The sequence below is a fragment of the Stenella coeruleoalba genome, assembly GCF_951394435.1.
Source record: "Stenella coeruleoalba genome assembly, chromosome: 11".
NCBI classification, from domain to species: Eukaryota; Metazoa; Chordata; class Mammalia; order Artiodactyla; family Delphinidae; genus Stenella; species Stenella coeruleoalba.
This window is the reverse complement of record NC_137157.1, coordinates 15461163-15484454: the sequence shown is the minus strand read 5'-3', so window position 1 is coordinate 15484454 and position 23292 is coordinate 15461163. Positions and strand designations below refer to the sequence as shown.

At 36.1% G+C, this 23292-nt stretch overlaps 1 protein-coding gene and 1 pseudogene across 4 annotated transcripts in view; one reads left to right on the top strand and one right to left on the bottom strand.

Annotated features, from left to right (window-relative positions):
* The window catches only part of CRY1 (cryptochrome circadian regulator 1), a 93187-nt gene that overhangs the window by 33994 nt on the left and 35901 nt on the right, over nucleotides 1-23292 (bottom strand). For all 3 annotated transcript variants that reach the window (XM_079937785.1, XM_079937783.1, XM_079937784.1), the window contains exon 2: nucleotides 395-503. In XM_079937785.1, the coding sequence (XP_079793911.1) occupies nucleotides 395-503 (109 nt within the window). The remainder of the gene's footprint in view (nucleotides 1-394; nucleotides 504-23292) is intronic.
* Nucleotides 9877-23292, top strand: part of LOC307193885 (small ribosomal subunit protein eS8-like) — a 45301-nt pseudogene continuing 31885 nt past the window's right edge. The window contains exons 1-2 of the transcript in view: nucleotides 9877-9958; nucleotides 11048-11697. The product of the transcript in view is annotated as a small ribosomal subunit protein eS8-like (transcript). The remainder of the gene's footprint in view (nucleotides 9959-11047; nucleotides 11698-23292) is intronic.

The window sequence follows — 23292 nt, the reverse complement described above, 5'->3', positions numbered from 1 at the left end:
TAAAGCATGGCATAGAATGGTATAACATAGCGTGTTCTCACCTTGGTTTTAAAAAGGGGGGATGGTTAACATTCACACAAACACAAATATGTGTATATAAACACATACACATATGCATTCTTATTTGTGCAAAGAATACTTCTAATGAATACACAAACTGGTAGTAGTTGTTGCTTCTGAGAGGGGAACTGTCAGTTTAAGGTAGAAGAAAGAAACTTTTCATTGTAAATCATTTTTTTCACTGTCTGATTTTACACTGTGTAACATTTTTATTAAATACAGAAAATATCCACAATATTTCATTTATAAGCACTTATATTTCCCATACTTTACCCCAAATACGTGTCTTCTCTGACAAAAGATTATTTTTTTATGCAAAGATTTTTCCAATAACCTTGAAAAGCCTGGGAAACACATCTGCTGGTTGTCCACGAATCACAAACAGACGAGAGTTTAATTTTCGCAGATTGGCATCAAGGTCTTCAAGACACTGAAGCAAAAATCTAGAGAGAGGAAAATATTATTTAAATTCTTCAAAATATATATTTAGAAGATATAAAGTAATGTAAAATCATGTTATTCTAAAATTTGAAATGCCACCCCATCACCTTTTTTACCTCTTATCATCTTATTATTTCCAGCTTATATAGAAATTACTGTTTCCAGAAATCATATAATTTTTTTTAATTACAGCACAAATTTCTCAGTATTTTTTAATAAATTTCCTAAATTAAATTGCTAACTTTCATTAAATACGGGTGACTGTTAGCAAAGTTTAATTTGTAAACATAAAAATCATATAAAGGGACTTCCCTGGTAGAGCAGTGGTTGAGAGTCCGCCTGCCGATGCAGGGGACACGGGTTCGTGCCCCAGTCTGGGAAGATCCCACATGCCGCGGAGCAGCTGGACCCGTGAGCCATGGCCGCTGAGCCTGCGCATCCGGAGCCTGTGCTCCGCAACGGGAGAGGCCACAGCAGTGAGAAGCCCACGTACCACCAAAAAAAAAAAAAAAATCATATAAAGAAAGTAGGGACTTCCCTGGTGGTCCAGTAGTTAAGAATCCGCCTTCCAACACAGGGGATGCAGGCTCGATCCCTGGTCGGGGAACTAAGATCCCACATGCTGCACGGCAACTAAGCCTGCACACTTCAACTACTGAGCCTGTGTGCCACAACTAGAAAGCCTGCGTGCCACAACTACAGAGCCCAAGCACCCTGGAGCTCATGCACTGCAACTGCAGAGCCCACGTGCTCTGGAGCCAGAGCGCCACAACTAGAGAGAAGCCCGTGTGCCACAACTATGACCCACCACAGCCAAAAATAAATAAATAAATAAATATTTAAAAAACGAAATAAAGTAATTAAATGAACTGATCTCATTGTTGAAACTTGGTGAAATAAATTCAAGTTCATATAGGAAAGCCACCTTGTAAAATCTAGAACATTTTCTACTGGAAAAAAAGGTAACATCCTATTTAATCACTCTGAGCAATCGTAATTATCTATGTACGAGAGAGAAAGTATAGTGCCCATTTTCAAATTTCTAATATAATTAAAGAAAAAGAATTTGATAATAAATAGACGTTAAATTATGTGGCATTAACTCTCTGAGTGTAGAGAATGCCAGACTAATTTTTTCAAAAAAGGTTTCATGATGCAGGTGGAGCTATAGATCTTTTTTCAATGAAATAATTATCAGTAAGTCTTATGCATAATAGATATCTGGGGAAATTCTGGGGCAGAGGCAGAAGACTGCTTACTTTGCATCTTCCATTGGGAAGAAATGGAGTAGCCCACAAGAGCAAATCCAAAAGAGATATCAGATACCTGGAAGGTTCAACCTCATTGTTTGCCTCATGTTAATTTTCTCTAATATTTCATCTAGATTCTGTTCCTCTCAGCTAGATATATCTTATTTCCTCTCTACTCTGTTTCTTCTTTGTTTTTCATCTTAAATATCTATCTGCCTTTTCTACAGGCCATGTGCTCTTTCAGAATAATGATTGTGTCTTACTTGTGAGAAGGAGTGGTTAAAATGAATGGAAAGGCATATTTCAGAACTGCATTGTTCAATATGGTAGCCACTAGGCACATGTAGCCATTTAAATTAATTAAAATTAAAAATTCAGTTCCTTAGTCACACTTGCCACATTTCAAGGCCTCTCAAGAGCTACATGTGTGCCTAGCAGCTACCATGTTGGACAGCACAGGTGAAGAACACTTCCATCATTGCAGAAAGTTCTACTGGACAGCATTTTTCTAGAAGATTATTCAGAATAGATCATTTTGTTGTCTTTGCCCATTCTGATCCCATAATTTCACCAAGAAAGTCTTGTTAATTTTCTACAACTGTAGTTATTAGTGACATCAGTATACCTAGTCAAGTTTGATATTCCTTTCCCTTTAGGAATCATCATGTCTACGGGCCTGGGAAGTCACAGTGCTATACTCACGAGGATGTTAAAGACATCCCACCATTTCACCTTAGGAAGTCTCACAGTTGTCCGTAAACAAATATATACTCACATTTATATTTCACCACATCCCCTTTCTGTCTTGGTTTGGAGTTACCCCCCAATACCCAATCCCCATCCCAACCCACCACTGCCAATGTGTAAATACTTTAGGGAGAATATTGTTGTTGTTTGTTGTTAGAGCAATATAAAAGTATCTAAGTTTTGTAGAATTATCTGTAACTATAAATAACTTATCATGTTTGGTGATAAATGTTTATTGGGAAGCATCTAGTTTTCTGTATTTGCTTGGCAAAAGAAATTTTAGAGCCTGTAGTATTCAGATCAAAAATTAAGAAGTTGAATGAACTAGCAATTTTTAAGTTTTCTTAAATTTAAACAGTACAAAACTAAAATGTCCTGGGAGGATAATCCAAGGCAGAGATAATCCTCAAATCTCTTTTGTAGTATTAGTTTCAGTATCTTCTCTATCAGAGCTGGTAGTAAGTAGCAAGAGTTCACCATATTCTACTTTTTTGGTAGAAAAGTTTTTATGTAGTACAAGCAGGTCAATGATAGACAACAAGATGGGAAAAGAAAAAAAAAGGATCTGATTCATTTATAAAATGAACAAGTAAGCCTGAATTAGTTAATAATTAGCCCTTTATTTTTCCCTTTCTTGTTCACAAGCTGAATAAGCGTTCTTAATGCTTTTCAATAAATACTCTATGAACCAAACAAACATTGTACAGAATGACGTGGGCTGAAGCAATGGAAAAAGTTTTGCAACCATAAAGTTAATTTTGTTTTGGCACTTCATAAAACAAAGGAACAGAAGCTGTATTGCGGTATGATGTTTTTCTCCCATAGATGTTATTGATGGTGTTTTTCTTCCATGGATGTTATTGTTTATATCACTATAATTTCACATAAAGATTGCAGAGATACAGTGGACTCAAATAGGTATTTCAGAAAAGACTTGTGAAGAAGAGAAAAAGAGCAGGATGGAGGAGAACATATCAGTGATGCTGTCCTTGTTATAAGGCTTTTTGCACTATGACTTTTAAAACTGTTGCATATATTATTTTGATAAAATAAAATTTACTTTGCATATATCTACTTGTTAACTGGAAGGATACTCACCAAGCTATTAATAATAGCTACCCTTGGGGAGAGGGAGTTTGGGGTGGGGGTAAAGAAGAGAGAAACATACACTTTTTTTAAATGTCATAAGAGTTATAAAATTGACAATTAGCATATTCATTCAAAGTAGAACAAAACAGAAATATTATATTTACTGTAAACCTGGTTTAACACATAGTGAACATATTTTCAAAGCAACAGACATACTTCTATGGCATCAATTTTCATGGTTTCATAGTATTCCATTCCATAGATGTCCCATAATTTAACAATTGATAGCAACAAGTTACTATCCCTCAATCAATCCTGAAAAGTTCTAATTTCCTCATCTGTTAAATTGGAATAGTAACAGGGCCCATATCATACTATTGTTGTGAGAATTAAATAACATAAGTGAAGCTCTTAGAACAGTGCCTGACCCATAGTAAGCATGATTATATAACTGCTATTTATTTATTTTTTTACTCTCCTCCTTCCTATCACTTCTATTCTTGCTACAATAATTCTATCCCTTGTTATCTCTTGCCAGTATTATTTGCTGCAATGCCTTAAAATGGCTCTGCCTACCAACAATCTCTCTCCACTCTTATCCATTTTATACACAATATGAAATCTTCCTGAGGCACACTTTCCTGTAAAAAGGTCTTCAAAAATTCATTCTCTATAGAATAAAGAACAAATTATTTTGTTTAACTAACTTAGGGTTCCAGGGTTCATTTCCTACCATTCCTCTTTCCCTCCCGCCAAACCAAACTACTTCTCTTTTCCCCACACATTCAATCTCCTGGAATTTGCTCCATGCTCTTCCCTCGGCCTGGAGTACCTTTCCCAATTCCCATGTCTTTAAGTTCACATTCTACTAATCTTCAGTCTTCCACCTGAAAGTAATTTCTCCATCCCCTAAACCCTCAAAGGACATAACCTCATCCTAGAGAAACTTTCAGATTGTACGTTATATGATAGCTATAATATATAGATCACCTTCTCCTCCTCAAGGATTTCAAATTAAGTATCTGTGTCTCACTCCTAACTACACAGTTTTCTTTACCTGTCTTTTGGATTCTACATTTGGCAAACAAATCTCATCACGTGCCTTACACAATTTGTTGAAAAGATCAGAAATAGTAGAAAATAACCTATAGAGTTGTCTTGAAAATCTGCTGAAAGGATAGAAAGAGCATAAAATAACTAGTACTTGGTAGATATTCATTCAGCAGAAGTTATAATTATTCTCCCTTGGGAAAAATTTATAGTTTTGAAAGAAGTAACATGTATTTCTATATGTAAATACTGGGGCATGACAACAGAAGATAATGAATTAGTTAATGCCTACATCTATATACATAATCATCTTGATCTCTTAACTTTCTCTGAATGTGACTTTGAACAAAGGTTTGATGAAAATCTTTCCCACAAGGCAAGGCAAATGTGAATATGAATATATATACAACAAGATACAGTGCAATTAAGACCCTGAATCAACTAATCTCTAAGCATATAACTCTTCCTTGATAATACCATAAAATCTCCAATACACCAAGTTCAAAATATCAACTCATTGACAGGTAAGATTTCTTTTTAGTGCTGAAGGAATAATGTTACTTCAAAGGGTACTTTATAGTCTAACTTTTCATCCTTTACCCTCAACTGGGAAGAGAATGAGTTCTGCGAGAGTTCAGATTCAATGTGTTTCAGAGAACACACCAATTTCAAACTTTATATATTACGAATGCATGTACCTAAGAACAGGAATCCAACATTGAATGGAATGATTTAATACAATATATTGAAATTGCATAAGGTACGTTTTTTTTTTGACCCCACCGTGCAGCTTGCAGCAGTCCCGACCAGGGACTGACCAGGGCCACGGCAGCAAAAGCCCAGAATCCTAACCACTAGACCACCAGGGAACTCCCGCATAAGGTACAATTTTAATAGGGACTTATTTTCAGACCTTATCCAATTTGGCATGTTTACTGTTTTCTTGAAACCATACCCATTTGAAGGCTCAGTTAATAATGCTATTAACTACATGTAACAGGTTGATTTTTAAATAGGCCAAAGGGTAGTAAAATTCACTATATCCCTCTGCATAATTGTATTGCCTACACAGAAGAACAGTTCTTATACTATTTAGTTACAATACTAACTGCAGCACTTCAAAATAAATTGAAGAGGGGTTAGGTGAGAAAATATATTTCTTCACTTTAAACATTTTAAGGATTTTTTTTTTTACCTCCAGCGATCACTACCTTATTGCTATTAGGAAAAATTACATGCGGTGTGTTTCTTTATGCTGGTTCCAAAAGATGATTTCAACATGAATCAACAGAAATAGTTTCTTAAAGTAGGTCATTGCTATAGCAACCAGTGGGCAGTTTGGTATACTCCCCATAACAATGACCTACTTTCCAGCCTATGCTAGTACAGCTTTATATAACTAGAATTTCTAGTTCTGTCTATAAAATAGTCTAAAAAAGGCAACAGTAAGATACGACATAATCCCATTCCTGCTAAAAACAAGGCATTATGAATTAACACGTATCATACCAGAATAAAGCCATCTGGTTCTGCACTTTAGTTTATAAAATATATCTTATCACATGCTCAACAATGAAAACTACACTTAGAAGAGCTAAACCAAAACAATTCATTGCTGACCCTAGAGAAGTGATTTACAGACTATAAATTAAGATCATTAAATCACATGCAAAATATCTTCTCTTCTACCCTTCCTCCTTGTGAAACAACAGGGTTAAATTTTTTTAAATAAAAGTTCTGGATATACTAACTATAATAAAGGAAAAAATGGAGAGTCTCAGTCATTAAGCAGTCATTGGTGCTTCATTAGAAGTTCAAAAATTATAAATAGCAATTTGTCTCTTTATAAATTGAATAAAGTTTACATATGCTTTTTTTATGGTTTGTAACAAATTTTTAGTGCTCTTATCTAACATTATTCAAATTATCAGAATATTTGTGATATACACTTTCCCTAAAGAGAACAGTTTAATGTTGAACAGGATTAAATATGTATTTTAAAAGCAAAGTTCATATTTTTTCCAGGCTCTAATGGTTCATAAATCAGTGGCTCTAAACCATGACACAACGTCACCTTTTATAACAAATATTTTTCACTGCCTTATTTTAAATTCTGAAATGAAATTCATAGATAACATATCCTTATATACAATTTTAAAGCATTAATATAACGCTCCAATGTAATATATGAGAGAAGTTTAAGTAAAGTCATTTATATTTTTAAAAAAAGCAACATTTACTTACCATAAGTAAATATCTGGGTATGAAACAAAAAGACAATGAATTAGTTGGATGCCTGCACCTACATACAGAATCACTTTAAATTCAACAGCTACAAAAACAGAATGATACAGTTGTATTATTGGTGACTCAAATACCGTAAGTGTTACTGCCTTTGGTTTTCTGTAATGTTGAGCAAGATTTAGTAGAGGTCTGGACAAAGTTCAATCTTCCCTTGATTCACATTGGTGATCAATATATTTTAGGAACACTCAGTGTATATTAAAATTGTGTAAAAAATACCTAGTGTTTACACATAAAAATGGGTTTAGGCTCTAGATTTTGAAAATCATGAATAAGTTTTTCACTTACTAGATGTTTCACGAAACATCTAGTATAATATTTGAAAGTTATGTGGGACTCAGGACAACTATTTATTTTGAGAGACTGTCCTGAGCACTGCAAGTTTTCCATCCTCAGTCTCTCCTCATTAATTCCACTAGGACCCTCCAATCACTGTGACTACCAAAAATGCCCCCATAAATTCCCAAAACACCTTCTAACGAATGACATTCATTATCCACATAATATTCTTGATTTGAGGAATACAAAATAAATGATATGAAATTCCAACACTCGAGTGTAACATTTAGAAAAGAAACTTGAAAATGTACATGATGTATATGAATATAACAGAATCTGTTATGGCAGAATGCAATATATATTATAAGAGACACATATGAATACCAGTAATTTGCTTTGAACAATCAGGAGGGAACAATCACTTCTAGATTTTTTTCTTTTTTTTTTGAGATGGGGAGAAATTTAGGCAAAATTTTCAAGGTGATGGTAGAGAGGACTTGCAGTATTAATATAACTTTACTTGATAGCTGAAGACAGGAAGGGAGAATTATTGGCCATAGGACTGTAACCACCTTAAAGTCTGGGACTAGGCCTTGCTCACCACTTCACAGTAACTAGACAATGCCTGACATATAGTAGCAGTTCAAAAAATATTTATCTAATGACTAACCAAATAAATAAATTAATGAAAGCAGGAGAAAGGGACTTTTAAAGACTTGATTCAATAGTCAATGGAGAAGTAAGAAATGTGAGAGGGAAAGAATGTCTGCTGGACTAGGTACTTTACATATACTATATTCCCAACAACTTTATAAGGTATCTCATTTTAAAAATGAATCTAAAACTCAAGGACATCTTCCAAAGTAACTCAGCTAAGCAATCAAGTAAAAAATTTTTTAATTTTGATGTGTCTGACTCTAAACCCATGTTACTTTCCTGAAGGATATATAATAATCTAAAATGTTTTAGGAAAATTAGGCTGGCAGCTTTAAGGACATAAAGACGACTAAAATACAGCTTTTGCCTTCAAGATGAGGGATGAGCATGTGTGTCAATTAAGACAGAATATGTTAGGTTACACTGAGGTAACAAACAACTCTCAAAGCTCAGTGTCTTAAAATAACTAAAGTTTATTTCTCACTCATGCTATGTATCTACTGCAGGCAAGGCATTTCTGCTCACATTTAATTGGTTAAAGCAGGTTACATGGGCAAGCCAAACTTCAAGAAGGCAGAAGCATAAACTTCCTGCAGGTGAATAATGGTGAACAATAATAACATCTACCATAATATTCAAACCAACATTGATATATATGTCTTCATATTTCTTAATGAAGGGTATATTATGGCAGCACAGAAGAAATCAAACTCTGTGTGTGGGGGCAGGAGAAAGGAGACAGGAGAAGGCATGAGGAAGAAAACACTTGAACAGAGTTTGGAATCTATAGGTGTTGATCATGAGGATCAAGTAGGAAAGATCAATCAAAGCAGAGAAAACAGTATCCTTAAATTAAGAAACTCATAAGAACTGTGTTGTTTGGGTCGGGGGGAGTGAGGAATTGGGAGAACGACTACAAGTAACATACTTTCTAAGTCTAAGCTGTATTTCCCCCCAACACAAGTGTTAACACTTTTAAAAATATTCAAAATCAATGTCAAAAGAAACCTACTAACTTCTGTTGCTGACAATACATTGGATTAAGATACCTTAATGGAAATAACTAACAAAAAGTTAACAAAAAACAACAAAAGGAAACTTTTAAACATGATTCACTGGACTGTCCCAAAAGTAAGGAATCATAAGAGGTTAAGCAGAGTGCTAAGGTCAGCTTTAGCCTTGAGGATTTCTACAGAGTCCTGGAAAGCTTAAATATAATCCAGGTTGAGGAGGACAGGAGATAAAACCCAAGGCCCATCCAACTGAGGAAACTAATAATAGACCCTCAATATAAAACCTGGGCTTTAAAGAGCTCCATCCACAGTTAAAATGTAAATAAGACATAAATCTTAATAGGACAGGAAGGAAACTTGCCTGTCTCTACTCAGTCTGGGCTGAAAGAAAATAAAATCTCCCTTCCTGAATGGAAAGGTTAAACATAGTAATTTCACAGTGGAGAAAACTGGCAAACAGTACTGCAACCACATATCGGAGCAAACCTCATCAGTGATAAGTCAGTCATGTATCATGTACATCTTGGTATGATATGATGAGAAAAACACTTCACCTTTGTGATATTTTCCGCAAAACCCATAACCCCACTCTACAGATGAGAAAAACATCAGACAAAACTAAATTGAAGACTATTCTACAAGATACATGACCAGTACTCTAAATCAAAAAGGTCATAAAAAACAAGGGAAGCCTGAGGAACTGTCACAGGACAGAGGAGACTAAGGACACATGACTAAATGCAATGTGGTAATTTGGATGAAATCCTGGAACACAAAAAGAACATTAGCGGAAATCTGAATACAGTCTGGAATTTAGCTAGTGCTATGATTTCTTAGTTTTGACAAAAATACGGTGGTAATGTAAGATGTTAATATTAGGGGAAACTGGGTATAGAGTAATCAGGAACTCTCTGTATTATATTTGCACATTTTCTATAAATCTAAAATTATTTATTTTATTAAAAAATTCTTGTGCATCCCCCCCCATGCATAATCTCAATGCAAATTCATGGAATTTAAACGGTACCAAACGTCTTAAGCATATCATTGCATTTAACATGGTCCCAGGTTGGTTGTGATCTGAGATAATTGTTAAAAGAAATTATAAATCCTCTCTGGATTCTCAACTTCAACCCATGCTTCAATTTCTACAGAAAAAGTTCCACCAAAACTCAATCAATCAATCATAAAATACACAAGGAAACAAGAACTTAATCTGAGTTGCAGAATAAGAGACCTGAAAATTACTGAGAATTTTCCAGAACCACTGAAAGATATCAATTCAAGAAGCTCATGAATCTCAAGCAGGGTAAAAAAGAGAGGTACATGGGGATACGGTTGGGAGGTGGGATGGAGAGGAGGGGAAATAAAAACAGAAATAAAGAACAGATAAAAATAAGCAGAGATACAGAGAAGGAGAGATGAGACAGAGACAGAGAAAGGATCCACATCTAGATACACCATACACCATCTAGATACATCCACATCTAGAAACTACACAAAACCAAAGACAAAGACATAAGATACAAAGTAGTCAGAGAACATTATATCCAATAAGCAGAGAACATTTATGCAAGTACACATGGAATACTCATGAAAATTGACCCTGTACTAGGTCATAATACTATTCAACAGATTTAAAGGAATTGGTATCTATCATACATTTTGAAATTAAAAAACACTTCTCCGGGCTTCCCTGGTGGAGCAGTGGTTGAGAGTCCGCCTGCCAATGCAGGGGACATGGGTTCGTGCCCTGGTCCGGGAAGATCCCACATGCCGCGGAGCGGCTGGGCCCGTGAGCCATGGCCGCTGAGCCTGCGCGTCCGGAGCCTGTGCTCCGCAACGGGAGAGGCCACAACAGTGAGAGGCCTGCGTATCAAAAAAAAAAAAAAAAAAACACTTCTCCACACAATTTATCAGACAAAGAACATCACAATGGATTTTAGTAAATACCTAAAACTGAATGATAATGAAAAAAATATATCTAAAATGCACAGAATGAAAAACAACAAAAAAGAGGTATTAGAAGAAAATATATAGGCTTAAATCCTTACATTAGAAAAATGACTTGAAATTGAGTTAGGAAAACAGCAGAATAGATCTTTAAAAAAATATAAAGAAGGAAATGATCTCTTTCCAGCCAGCACTGAGCAATAGCCATATCTCGGAACAACTGGCACAAGCGCCACAAGACTAGGAACGAGAGAAAAACCTACTACAAGAAGTAGAAGTATGAGCTGGGAATCCCCGCTGCCAACACTAAGATTGACCCTGCCTCATACACACATTCCACATGCAGGGAGGCAACAAGAAGTTGCTGGACGTGGGGAACTTGAGGCTGGACATGGGGAACTTCCCCTGAGGCTTGGAGTGTTGTACGTGCAAAACGAGGCTTATTATAGTTTACAGTGCCTCCAACAATGAACTGGTCAGTACCAAGACCCTGGCGAAGAACTGCATTGTGCTCACTGACAGCACACTATTCTGACAGTGGTAGGAGTCCCACTATGCACTGCCCCGGGGCCGCAAGAAGGGAGCCAAGCTGACTTCCGAGGAGGAAGGGATTTTAAACAAAAAACGATAAAAGAAAATTCAGAAGAAATATGATGAAAGGAAAAAGAATGCCAAAATCAGCAGCCTTCTGGAGGCTCCAGCAGGGCAAGCTCCTTGCATGCATTGTTTCAAAACCAGGCCAGTGTGGCCAAGCAGATGGCTATGTGCTAGAATGCAAGGAGCTGGAGTTCTAGCTGAGGAAAATCAATGCCCGGAAAAGCAAACAAATCCTCCTCCCTCCTATCTTAGCTCAAGTAATAAAGATGTTTATTGTTCTATTGTTCATCTATTGTTCTCTATGTTCTAAAGAAGAAAAAGAAAGAAGGAAATGATCAAGAGCAGGAATTAGTGAAAAGAGAACACAAATACATAATAGAAACAACAAAGCCAAAATTTATTACTTGAAGAAACAATACTGTAAAACTCTGACAAGGTAAATTAAGGGAAAAATAGAGAGCAGACAAAATAAGCAATATTAAGAATAAAAAAGAGGATATAATCTCAGATATTGCAGGGATTAAATGGCAAATAAGGCAGTATGAAAAATTTTATGCAAATAAATTTGAAAACTTTGATAAAATGGATAAATTCCTTACCAAAACTGACTCAAGAAGAAATTTAAAACTTACCAAAACTGACTCAAGAGCAAATAAAGAACATGAACGGTCTCATAGCTACTAAAGAAACTGAATTCGTGGTTAAAAACCTTATATGGAAAACACAAGAGCCAGTCAGCTGTACAGATGAATTCTACCAAACATTCATGAAATAGACAGTTTTAATTTTACAGAGGATTCTAACCTCATACAGAGAATAGATAAAAAAGGAACACTCCTTAACTCACTTTATGAGGTGAGATTTACCTTGATACCAAAATCAGACAAGGACAGTACAAAAGGAAAATCACAAACTAATCTCACTCACAAGTATACCATATTAGCAAGCCAAATACAACAATACATTAAAAAATATACATCATGATCAAGTTGGGCTTATCCACAGAAAGTTGATTAGTTTAATGTTTAAAAACTGGTTAGTGTATTCACCTCATTCATAGAATAAAGAAATTTCACATGACCAACTGAACAGATGCAGAAAGTGTAGCTATTAAAATTCAATTTCATTTTAGCCTCAACAAACCAGGACTAGAAGGTAACCTCCTTAATGTGAAAAAGGGCATTCGCAAAAAGTACACAAAACATCATATTTAATGGTAAAATGTTGAAAGTACTTCTTTTAGGATTGGGAAGAAGACAAGGATGCCTGCCACGGCTTCTATTCAACCTGGTACTAGTAGGACTAACAAGTGTAGTAATAAGAAGATCAAGAGATAAAGGGTATAAGGATGGGAAAAGAAGAAACAAAAACATGATTATTTACAGATGATATGGGTATTGACACTATCAAAATATAAAAAAAGGAATACACAGAAAATTATTAAAATTAATAATAGAGTTTAAAAGGGCCAAGATCACTCAATCTCTGGAATCGATTTACACTAATACAATCTATGTAACTTAAGCCTCTCTGATTTCACACAAAGCTATGTATAATCTAGAACTCTTACTCCTTGTCTAATTTTAGAAACCACAGCATTGTGACTCTACCAGGTTAGGCCAAAATCAAGTACAAGATGTACTTCTAGGCTTTAAAGGATTTACACATAACTAAATAAAATGTCTAACGTGTTCAAAAGCATGCTTTCCCAGATCTATGTGTAATGCTTTTCAGTAGTCTAACGGTCTTATTTGAAATTTCTCTCCTTCAGAAAAAGACTAGTTACATGTCAATTATATCTCAATAAAGCTGGGGAAAAAAGAAAAAAATAAGATCTCTATTTTCATCTGTGAAAAATAAGATTGGTGGTTACCAGAGAGGATGGAAGCGCAAAATAGGTAAAGGGGGTTAACTGTACGGTGACTGTATTAGTGGTAAGCATGCTGCAGTGTACACATAAATTAAAATATAATTTACACATGAAACCTATAAACCAATGTTACCTCAACAATAATAAAAAAAAAGATAGGAATCCTTTGAAAGGTTTTGAGCAGAGACTGGGACATGACATGACTTAACTTTTAAAATAATCACTTGGACTGCTGGGTAGAAAATGAGTATCAGGCAAAGGGCAGAAATAGGAAGACCACTTAGGAGGTTACTATACTGCTCTAGAGGAGAGATGATGGTGGCATGAATAACAGTGGTAATAGTGAAAATGATAAGAGCAGTTGGTATCTGGGTAGGAATTCAGCAGGTAATATAGCACAGGAAGTGGGATTGTTAAATCTGGAGTCCAAGGTAGAAGTGTGTGGGTGGAAGATATAAAATTGGAATTCATCAGTACATATATGGTAGTCATTAGACTAGATAAAGGAAAAGAAGAACTGATGGAAGAAAGGACCTTCGCTTTGAATGAACAGAAGGAATGATAGGACAGAAAGAATGCTGGAGAGAGAGAAGGAATAAGAAAAGGAAGGATGGAATGAGGTCTGGATATACGGAAGCAGAGGATAGATATGTAGTCCTAGAAGGAAATATGGAAAGAATGACTGATGGAAGGAAGGGAGGGAGGGGGGATAAAGATGCAATAACACATGAGAGAAGGACACATGATAGAAAGAAGCAAGAGTATATGGGACATATACTCTTATATGTCTTATATGGGACAGAGAAGCAGAGACTGACGGGACAGAGAAGCAAGAATGAACAAAGAAGGATAGAGTAGGGGGTGAGATGGTAAAGTGTCAAAAAAAAAAGGCAGAGAAGAAGATAACATGGAAATCAAACTGAAATTTTAGAATCCTGAGTCTGATGCAGTTCTCAATAACAAAAAGGGGTCAATTTTACTTAATTATTAATAAGTGAGTTATGAACTAGTCATGGACCTCAAACACATCCCATTAATTTCATAGTTGAAAATAAGAAACGTCTCATCTTTACAGATTCTATATAACTACATACAGAACTTGTTCTATGCTTAGAGAAACATAAATGAAACTAAATAAACCCAAAGTACTATCATATCTCTTCTTATTTGGTAAACAGACTCATTTAGATTCACATTAACTTTTACTCTCTTTAGAGATATTTGAGAATTAATTGTTAGTAATCTAATAAAATGTAGAGTCACATATTCTGAGGTACATTCTTTCATTCATAAACCAACATCTGGGCATCTAAATAGGACACAAAAAAATAAATCCAGGGCTTCCCTGGTGGCGCAGTGGTTGAGAATCCGCCTGCCAATGCAGGGGACACGGGTTCGAGCCCTAGTCTGGGAAGATCCCACATGCCGCGGAGCAACTGGGCCCGTGAGCCACAACTGCTGGGCCTGCGCTCTGGAGCCTGCGAGCCACAACTACTGAGCCTGTGAACCACAACTGCTGAAGCCCGCACGCCTGGAACCTGTGCTCCGCAGCAGGAGAGGCCACTGCAATGAGAGGCCCATGCACTGCAACGAAGAGTGGCCCCCGCTCGCCACAACTAGAGAGAGCCCGTGCGCGACAATGAAGACCCCAACTCAGCCAAAAATAAAAATAAATAATAAATAAATACATCCAGAATTCCAGTCCTTGGAGCCTCTAAGTTCAATGAGAATAAGATGTGCAAATTCATTACTAGTAATTAATATATTGTATTACTGAAGTCCCTATTGTTAAAGGACATGTAGAAGGAAGGTAATTATGCTGAGGAAGAGCTCTAAAATTTTACAGGTATGACTGACCTGGATCTTTATTATCTATCACAGCACTTTGTGATAACAATTTAAGTCAGTCTTTACTTGAAATATATTTTAACTTCTGAGGTTAATTTACACTAGTATAAGGCTATGTAATTTATGCCTGCCTAATCCCCAAATCACAAAGTACTTGAAATCTAAGACTTTTACTACCCCATGTGTATTTTTAGAAACGATTACATTGTAACACTGTGAGGATAGGCCAAAAATCATATTTAAAATCTACTTCTAGGCTTTAGAGGATTAAAATAGAACTAAATAAAATCTGTTCAACACATGTACAAAAGCAAATGACAGAGTTACACATATTGGTTTTCTGATACTCCTATCAGAAAATTCTCTTCTAATAATGTTAACTTTCCTCTAGATATAAGTCAAGTTTTTCAGAGGTTTTCATGGTGGTAGGACTATGAAAAAAGAAGAAGAAAAAAAAGAGTGCCAGGACACAAAAAAAGGCTATAAAAGATGAAACAGTATCCAGATCTTGGTTTCTAAATATCCTTCTCCAATTAGAAGAACCAGGATTCCACAGAGCAGTGGCTGATTTCCGGGCAGAGCAAGAAAAATACAAGATGAGCTGGAGCATCTCATGGTGCCAGAAAGTAAGGAAGTGCTCAAGAGAAATAAGATGGGTGCATGTCTAAAAATAAGATGGATGTCAAAGCTGGACCAATTTAAACAAAATAAACAGTAACAGTAATAGATTATAACCCAAAGAATAAAACAAATACTCACAAACCCACACTTTTATAAATAAATTATTGAATAAATAAATGGGGGGAGAAGGAATAAGTCTTCATTACAGAAGAATTCCAACTAATAAATATAGAAGGAATGAAAAAAATCATGATTGGAATAGCACATAATAATTGCTTCAAGCAAGATCCACTGATGAATACTAAAATTAATATCTGAAAGTATCACAAGAAAAAGAATATTTATCAAAATATCTCTTCCAAAATATTTATTAATTACAAAGGAAAAAAATAGTAATTTTACAGTGGAGAAACCCAGAAGACACTATTTTAACCACATGATCAAAGGTAATATCACCAGTAACAAGACACACTGATACCATGTCTCCCCTGATACAAGGCCATATCACTTCTGTGGTATTTTTCAAAAATGCAAAACCTTGATCTAATCATGAGAAAACATCAGATAAGTCCAAATTGAGGGAGATCCTACAAAATGCCTGACTAGTACTTTTAAAAGTCTTAAGGTCTTGAAAGATAAGGAAAGACTGAGATATTGTTACCGGCCAGAAGAAATTAAGGGGACATGATGACTAAATGAAATAGGGAATTCTAGACTGGACTCTAGGACAGAAAAACTACTAGTGGAAAAATCAGCGAAATTCAAATAAAGTCTGTACTTTCGTTAACAGCATTGCACCAATGCTAATTTCTTACTTTTGATAATTGTATTATGATTATATAAGGTATTAACATTAAGAGGTGCTGGGTGAAGGGTATACGGTAACTCTCTGTATTATTATTTTTTCGCTGTGTTGGGTCTCCACTGCTGCATGCGGGCTTTCTCTAGTTGCAGCGAGCAGGGGTTACTCTTCACTGCAGTGCATGGGCTTCTCATGGCGGTGGCTTCTCTTGTTGTGGAGCACAGGCTCTATGTGCATGGGCTTCAGTGGTTGTGGCACATGGGCTCAGCAGTTGTGGTACGCAGGCTCAGTAGCTGTGGCTCACAGGCTCTAGAGTGCAGGCTCAGTAGTTGTAGTGCACGGGCTTAGTTACTCCACGGCATATGGGATCTTCCCTGACCAGGGATTGAACCCGTGTCCCCTGCATTGGCAGGCGGATTCTTAACCACTGCACCACCAGGGAAGCCCTCTCTCTGCATTATTTTTGCAACTCTTCTGTAAGCCTAAACTTATTTCAAGATACAACAAAAAAACAGAAGAATCAGAGCATTGTATCCTGAAATAAACAGGTTTGCGAAGGTTTTCCCTACATAGATATTACTTTCACATCACTTCCGGTAGTAACCACTTGAATAGTTCCATCCATGAATTTATTCATTTAACAAATAAACACTTGAGCGTCTACTAGGTGCCAGGCATATATTACAGAAAAAAAGTAGGGAGTGCCAAGTATGGGGGAAGGGGATTGCTGTTTTATGGGTTGATTGAGAAGATTTCATTAATAAGGTGATACTTAGCAGAGTTCTGAAGTGAGGTAAGCCAAGTGGATATTTGGGAAAACGAACAGCAAGTGTGACAGCCTAGAGATTCAATAGCATGTCTGAAGAACAGCAAGATGGCCAGTATGGTTGAAGCTCAGGGAGGGACAGGAAGAAGGCAAAAAATAAGGCAAGGTGAGCAAATTATTCAGGGTCTCCTTGGTAATTGTAAGGGCTTTCTTTGGCTTTTATGCCAAGAGAAATGGAAAGGGACTGGAAAGATAAGAGAGCAAGAGTGACATGAAGCTTCTACAGGGTAATTCTGACTATCATATGAAGAACTGGGCTAAGAGAGGGAATACAGAGATCAATTAAGAAATTACAGCAGTTATCCAGGTAAGAGATAATGATGGCTTAGGTCAGGCTGTAATCAACAAAGGGAATGAGAAGTGACTGGATTCTGGATATATTTTTAAGGTATAACCTATAGCAGCGGTCCCCAACCTTTATGGCACCAGGGACCAGTTTCATGGAAGACAATTTTTCCACGGGGGTTGGTGGGGGATGATTCAGGCGGTAATGCAAGCAATGGGGAGCGGCATGCTCGCTCGCCACTCACTTCCTGCTGTGTGGCCCAGCTCCTAACAGGCCACGGACCTGTACTGGTCTGCGGACTGGGAGTTGGGGACCCCCCATCTATAGGATCACCTCATAAATGTGAGGTGTGAGAGAAAGAGAGCAGTCAAGGTTGATTCCAAATTCAGAGCACATGATAGGATAAAATTTCTATTTACTGAAATGGGAAAATACAGGACAAAGAGCTTTGGGGATTTTTTTTGTTTTATTCTGTTTGTTTTAAGTATAGTTGTTTTAATTTTAATTTTGTTTGTTTCAGTTTTAATTTTGGTTCATATTTATTATTTCCTTCCTTTCACTTTCTTGCAGTTTACTTTTTCTGATTTTTTTTTCAACTTCTTGGAAAAGAATGCTTATGTTTCAGATTTTTCAGTCTTTCTTCTTTTCAACTTGATGCTTTTAGGGCCATAAATGTCTTTAGCTGTATTCCACAAATTTTGGTATGTCATTGTCATTTAGTTCAAAATATTTAAAAATTCCACTGTGATTTCTTCTTTATTATTTATAAGAATATTGCTTAACTATCAGTATTTGGGGCTTTTCTAATTATCTTTTTATTAATTCTGAGCTTATTTCATTGTGATTAGAGAACATATTCTCTGTTACTTCAATGTTGTGAAATATGAGACTTGCTTTATGACCCAGGATACAATTAATTTTGTTAACCTTTCGATGTGCCCTTGAAAAGAATATGTACACTGTAGGTGTTGGATAAAATGCTCTACATATGTGAATTAAGTCAAAGTTGTTAATCATATTGTTCCAATCCTTTATAACACTACTGATATTTGGCCTGCTTGTTCCATTAGTTACTGAAAGAAGTGTATTAATATTTCTCTGTGACTTTGAATTTGTCTGTTTCTCCTTTTAGTTCTATCAGCTTTGGCTTTCTGTATTTTGAGGCTATATTTTACACATACAAATTTAGAATTGCTATATCTTTCTGGAGGACTGTCCATTTTAATGACTGTGAAACATCCCTCTTTATCTCTAACAATTACGCTTCTTGCTTTAAACTTTACTTTATCTGATATTACTAAAGCAATACCAGCTTTCTGTTAGCCTTTGCCTGGTATATCTTTTCCCATGCTTTTACTTCAGCCCATCTTAACCCCCATATTTAAGTTGTTTTAAAAATGTGTTTAACGAAATTTTATAAATCAGTGAGCCAAATATTAACACAATGGAAAAACGGACACGGGAGCTGAACAGGCACTTCCCGAAAGACAGTATCTAATGACTACTAACCACATGAAAAAATGCTCAACTTCTTTGGTGATCATGAAGTGAAAATTAAAGCTATAATGAAATAACACTTCACATCTATCAGAATGACTGAAAATAAAAAAACTAACAATAACAAGTGTTGACAACAACATAGGTAATCTCAGACTCCCATGGACTGCTGGTGGGAATGTGAATGATATAACCACTTGGGAAAACTGGCAGTGTCTACTAACAGTGAAGAAATGCCCACTTTATAACCCAGCAATGCCACTTCTATGTATATATATCCCCAAAATGTGTGGACATGTTTAATGGGAGACATATACAAAAATGTTCACAGTAGCTTTATTCATAATGATCATTCTGGAGAAGAATGGATGAGTCACGATGTTCATAAAAGGAACTTGATGGAATTCAACAACTAATCTATAATAAAAACAGTGATAAAAAAATAGTTGGACACTTCATACCTATCTTTCACCACCGTTTTTTTTAATGGACAGCAGGCTCTTATTGAAAGTTTAGGGTAGTGGTAGGAAATGACACTACAAGACAGGTAACAATTAAAAGTTGAATATTAGACATCTCCACCCTAAAGCACTAGTGCTATTCCCTACCCCAACTTTCTCACTGGCCATGACCCTCTGCTGGCCCTCAAATCTATCTTATTCTTGGGACTCCTCATCCTCCTCAGCTTATCCCTATACATATGTCTTCTTGCCAGGTCTTGGTCACTCAACCCTTCTCTCCAGAGTTATCCAGCATCATACGTAGTGGGAAAACACTAGTGGAGTTTCCACTATAGTTGAGGACAAAACAAGGATGCCTGGCATCATAGTCTGATTTTCCAAAATCAGACCCTGAGACAAGAACTTGAAAGTGGGAAATTTACTTGACGGTCATCTCAGGGAGCACAGTGAGGAGACAGGGAAGAGAAAAGTCAGGAAAGTGTGCTTTACTAAGTAGAACAGACTGCAGTCCTTTGTTCTTCAGAGCTCTGCCCTTGGAGGGGTCTTTGCATTTCCATGAGAAATGGCCCTTGTGGCAGCTGATTGGCTTTCTCACTCTGTTCCTACTCAAAGAAACTTGGGCCCCCAGAAGTCTTTGTGTAACTAGAGCCATCTCAGTTCACACTGTGGTGCTTCCACCAGTAGAACTCTCTTTAAAACAATGAATTTCCTATGAGTCTGACTTTAGTCCTCTCCATTCAAGAGAGGTCACACCCTCGATTCTCCTCTAGACAGGCCTCTCTCCAATTTGCGCAGAATGTTAAAGTTCTATCGGACAACAGCCTTAAGATTTTTCAGCTCTTTAGTCTAGCCAGGAGGATCTACTAGCCACTGACTGGAATCCTTCTGAAATGTCTCTTTTTTAAAATTAAGTATAGTTGTTTTACAATATTGTGTTAGTTTTAGGTATATAGCAAAGTGATTCAGATATATTTTTTTCCTAGATTATTTTCCATTTAGGTTATTACAAGATATTGAACATAATCCTATGTGCTATATAGTAAATCCTTGTTGCTTATCTAGTTTATATATAGTAGTCTGTATCTGTTATCCCCATACTCCTAATTTATCCCTCCCCCCTCCCTTTTCCCTTTGGTAACCGTAAATTTGTTTTCTAGATCTGTGAGTCTGTTTCTGTTTTGTATTCATTTGTATTATTTTTTAGATCCCACATATGATACCATATAATATTTGTCCTTCTCCGTCTGAATTACTTCACTAAGTATAATACTTCTAGGTCCAAATGACAACACTTCATTCTTTTTTTATGACTGAGTAAATATTCCATTGTGTGTGTGTGTGTGTGTATACATATACATACATATGTATACATATACATACATATGTATACATATACATATACATACGTATGTATACGTATATCACATCTTCTTAAACCAGTCATCTGTTAATGGGCACTTCAGTTGTTTCCATGTCTTGGCTATTGTAAACCATGTTGCTATGAACACTAGGGTGCACATATATTTTCGAATTAGAGTTTTTGCCTTTTCTGGATATATGTCCAGGAGTGGGATTGTTGGATTATATGGTAGCTCTATTTTTAGCTTTTTAAGTAACCTCCATACTGTTGTCCATAGTGGCTGCACCAATTTGCATTCCCACCAACAGTGTAGGAGGGTTCCCTTTTCTCCACACCTTCTCCAGCATTTGAAGATAGCCATTCTGCCCTCTGTGAGGTAACACCTCATTGTGGTTTTGATTTGCATTTCTCTAATAATTAGTGATGTTGAGCATCTTTTCATGTTCCTGTTGGCCATCTGTATGTCTTCTTTGGAACAATTTCTATTCAGGTCTTCTACCCACTTTCTGATTACATTGATTGTTTTTTCAATATTGAGTTGTATGAGCTATTTGTATATTTTAAATATTAACCCTTTGTCAGTCACATCATTTGCAAATATCTCCTCCCAGTCCATACTTTGTCTTCTCATTTTGTTGATGGTTTCCTATGCGGTGCAAAAGCTTTTATGTTTGATTCGGCCCCATGTGTTTTTTTGTTTGTTTGTTTGTTTGATTTCTTTTGTCTTGGGAGACTGATCTAAGAAAATATAGTTATGCTTTATCTCAGAGAATGTTTTGCCTATATTCTCTTCTAGGAGTTTTATGGTGTCATATCATATAGTTAGGTCTTTAAGCCACTTTGAGCTTATTTTTGTATATGGTGTGAGGAAGTGTTCTAATTTCACTGATTTACATGCAGCTGTCTGGCCTTCCCAGCACCACTTACTGAAGAGACTGTCTTGTCTCCATTGTATATTCTTGCCTCCTTTGTCATAGATTAATTGACTGTAGGTGTGTGGGTTTATTTCTGGGCTCTCTATTCTGTCCCATTGATTCATATATCTGTTTTTGTGCCAAAACCATGCTGTTTTGATTACTGTCGCTTTGTAGTATAGTCTGAAGTCTGGGAGGGTTATGCCTCCAGCTTTGTTCTTTTTCCTCAGGATTGCTTTGGCAATTCTAGGTCACTGTGGTTCCATAAAAATTCTAGGATCATTTGTTCTAGTTCTGTGAAAAATGTCATGGGTATTTTGATAGGAATTGCATTAAATTCATAGATTGCTTTGGATAGTACGGCCGTTTTAACAATATTAATCCTTTCAAGAGCATGGGATAGCTTTCCATTTCTTTGAATCATCTTCAATTTCCTTTATCAATGTTTTATTGTTTTCAGTGTATAGGTCTTTCACCTCATTGGTTAGGTTTACTCCTAGGTATTTTATTTTTTTTAATGTTATTTTAAACAGGATTCTTTTTACATTCTTTTTCTGATATTTCATCGTTAGTGTAAAAAAATACAATGGATTCCTGTATATTAATATTATATATTGCTATCTTGCTGAATTCATTTATTAGTTCTAATAGTTTTTGTGTGGAGACTTTAGGGTTCTCCACATAGAATATCATGCCATCTGCAAATACTGACAGTTTTACCTCTTCCCTTCCAATCTGGATATCTTTTATATCTTTTTCTTGTTTGACTGCTGTGGTTAGGACTTCCAATACTATGTGGAATAAAAGTGGTGAGGGTGGGCATCCTCATCTTATTCCTGAATTCAGTGGGAAGTCTTTCAGTTTTCCACCATTGAGGATTACGTCAGCTGTGGATGTGTCATAAATGTCTTTTATTATGTTGAGATATGTTCCCTCTATACCCACTTTGGTGAGAATTTTTATCATAAATGGACACTGAACTTGGTCAAATGCTTTTTCTGCACCTATTAAGATGCTCATGTGGTTTTTGTGTTTCCTTTTGTTAATGTGGTGTATCACATTGATTGATTTGGGTATGCTGTGCCATCCTTGTGACTCTGGAACGAATCCAACTTGATGATGGTATGTATGTATTGTTGGATTTGGTTTGCTAATATTTTGTTGAGGATTTTCCCATCTATATTCATGAAGGACTTTGGCCTGTAATTTTCTTTTTTTGTAGTGTCTTTGTCTGGTTTTGGTATCAGGGTGATGGTGGCTTCATAGAATGAATTTGGGAGTGTTCCCTCCTCTTCAATTTTTTGTAATAATCTGAGCAGGATAGGTGTAAGTTCTTCTTTGTATGTTTGGTAGAATTCCCCAGTGAA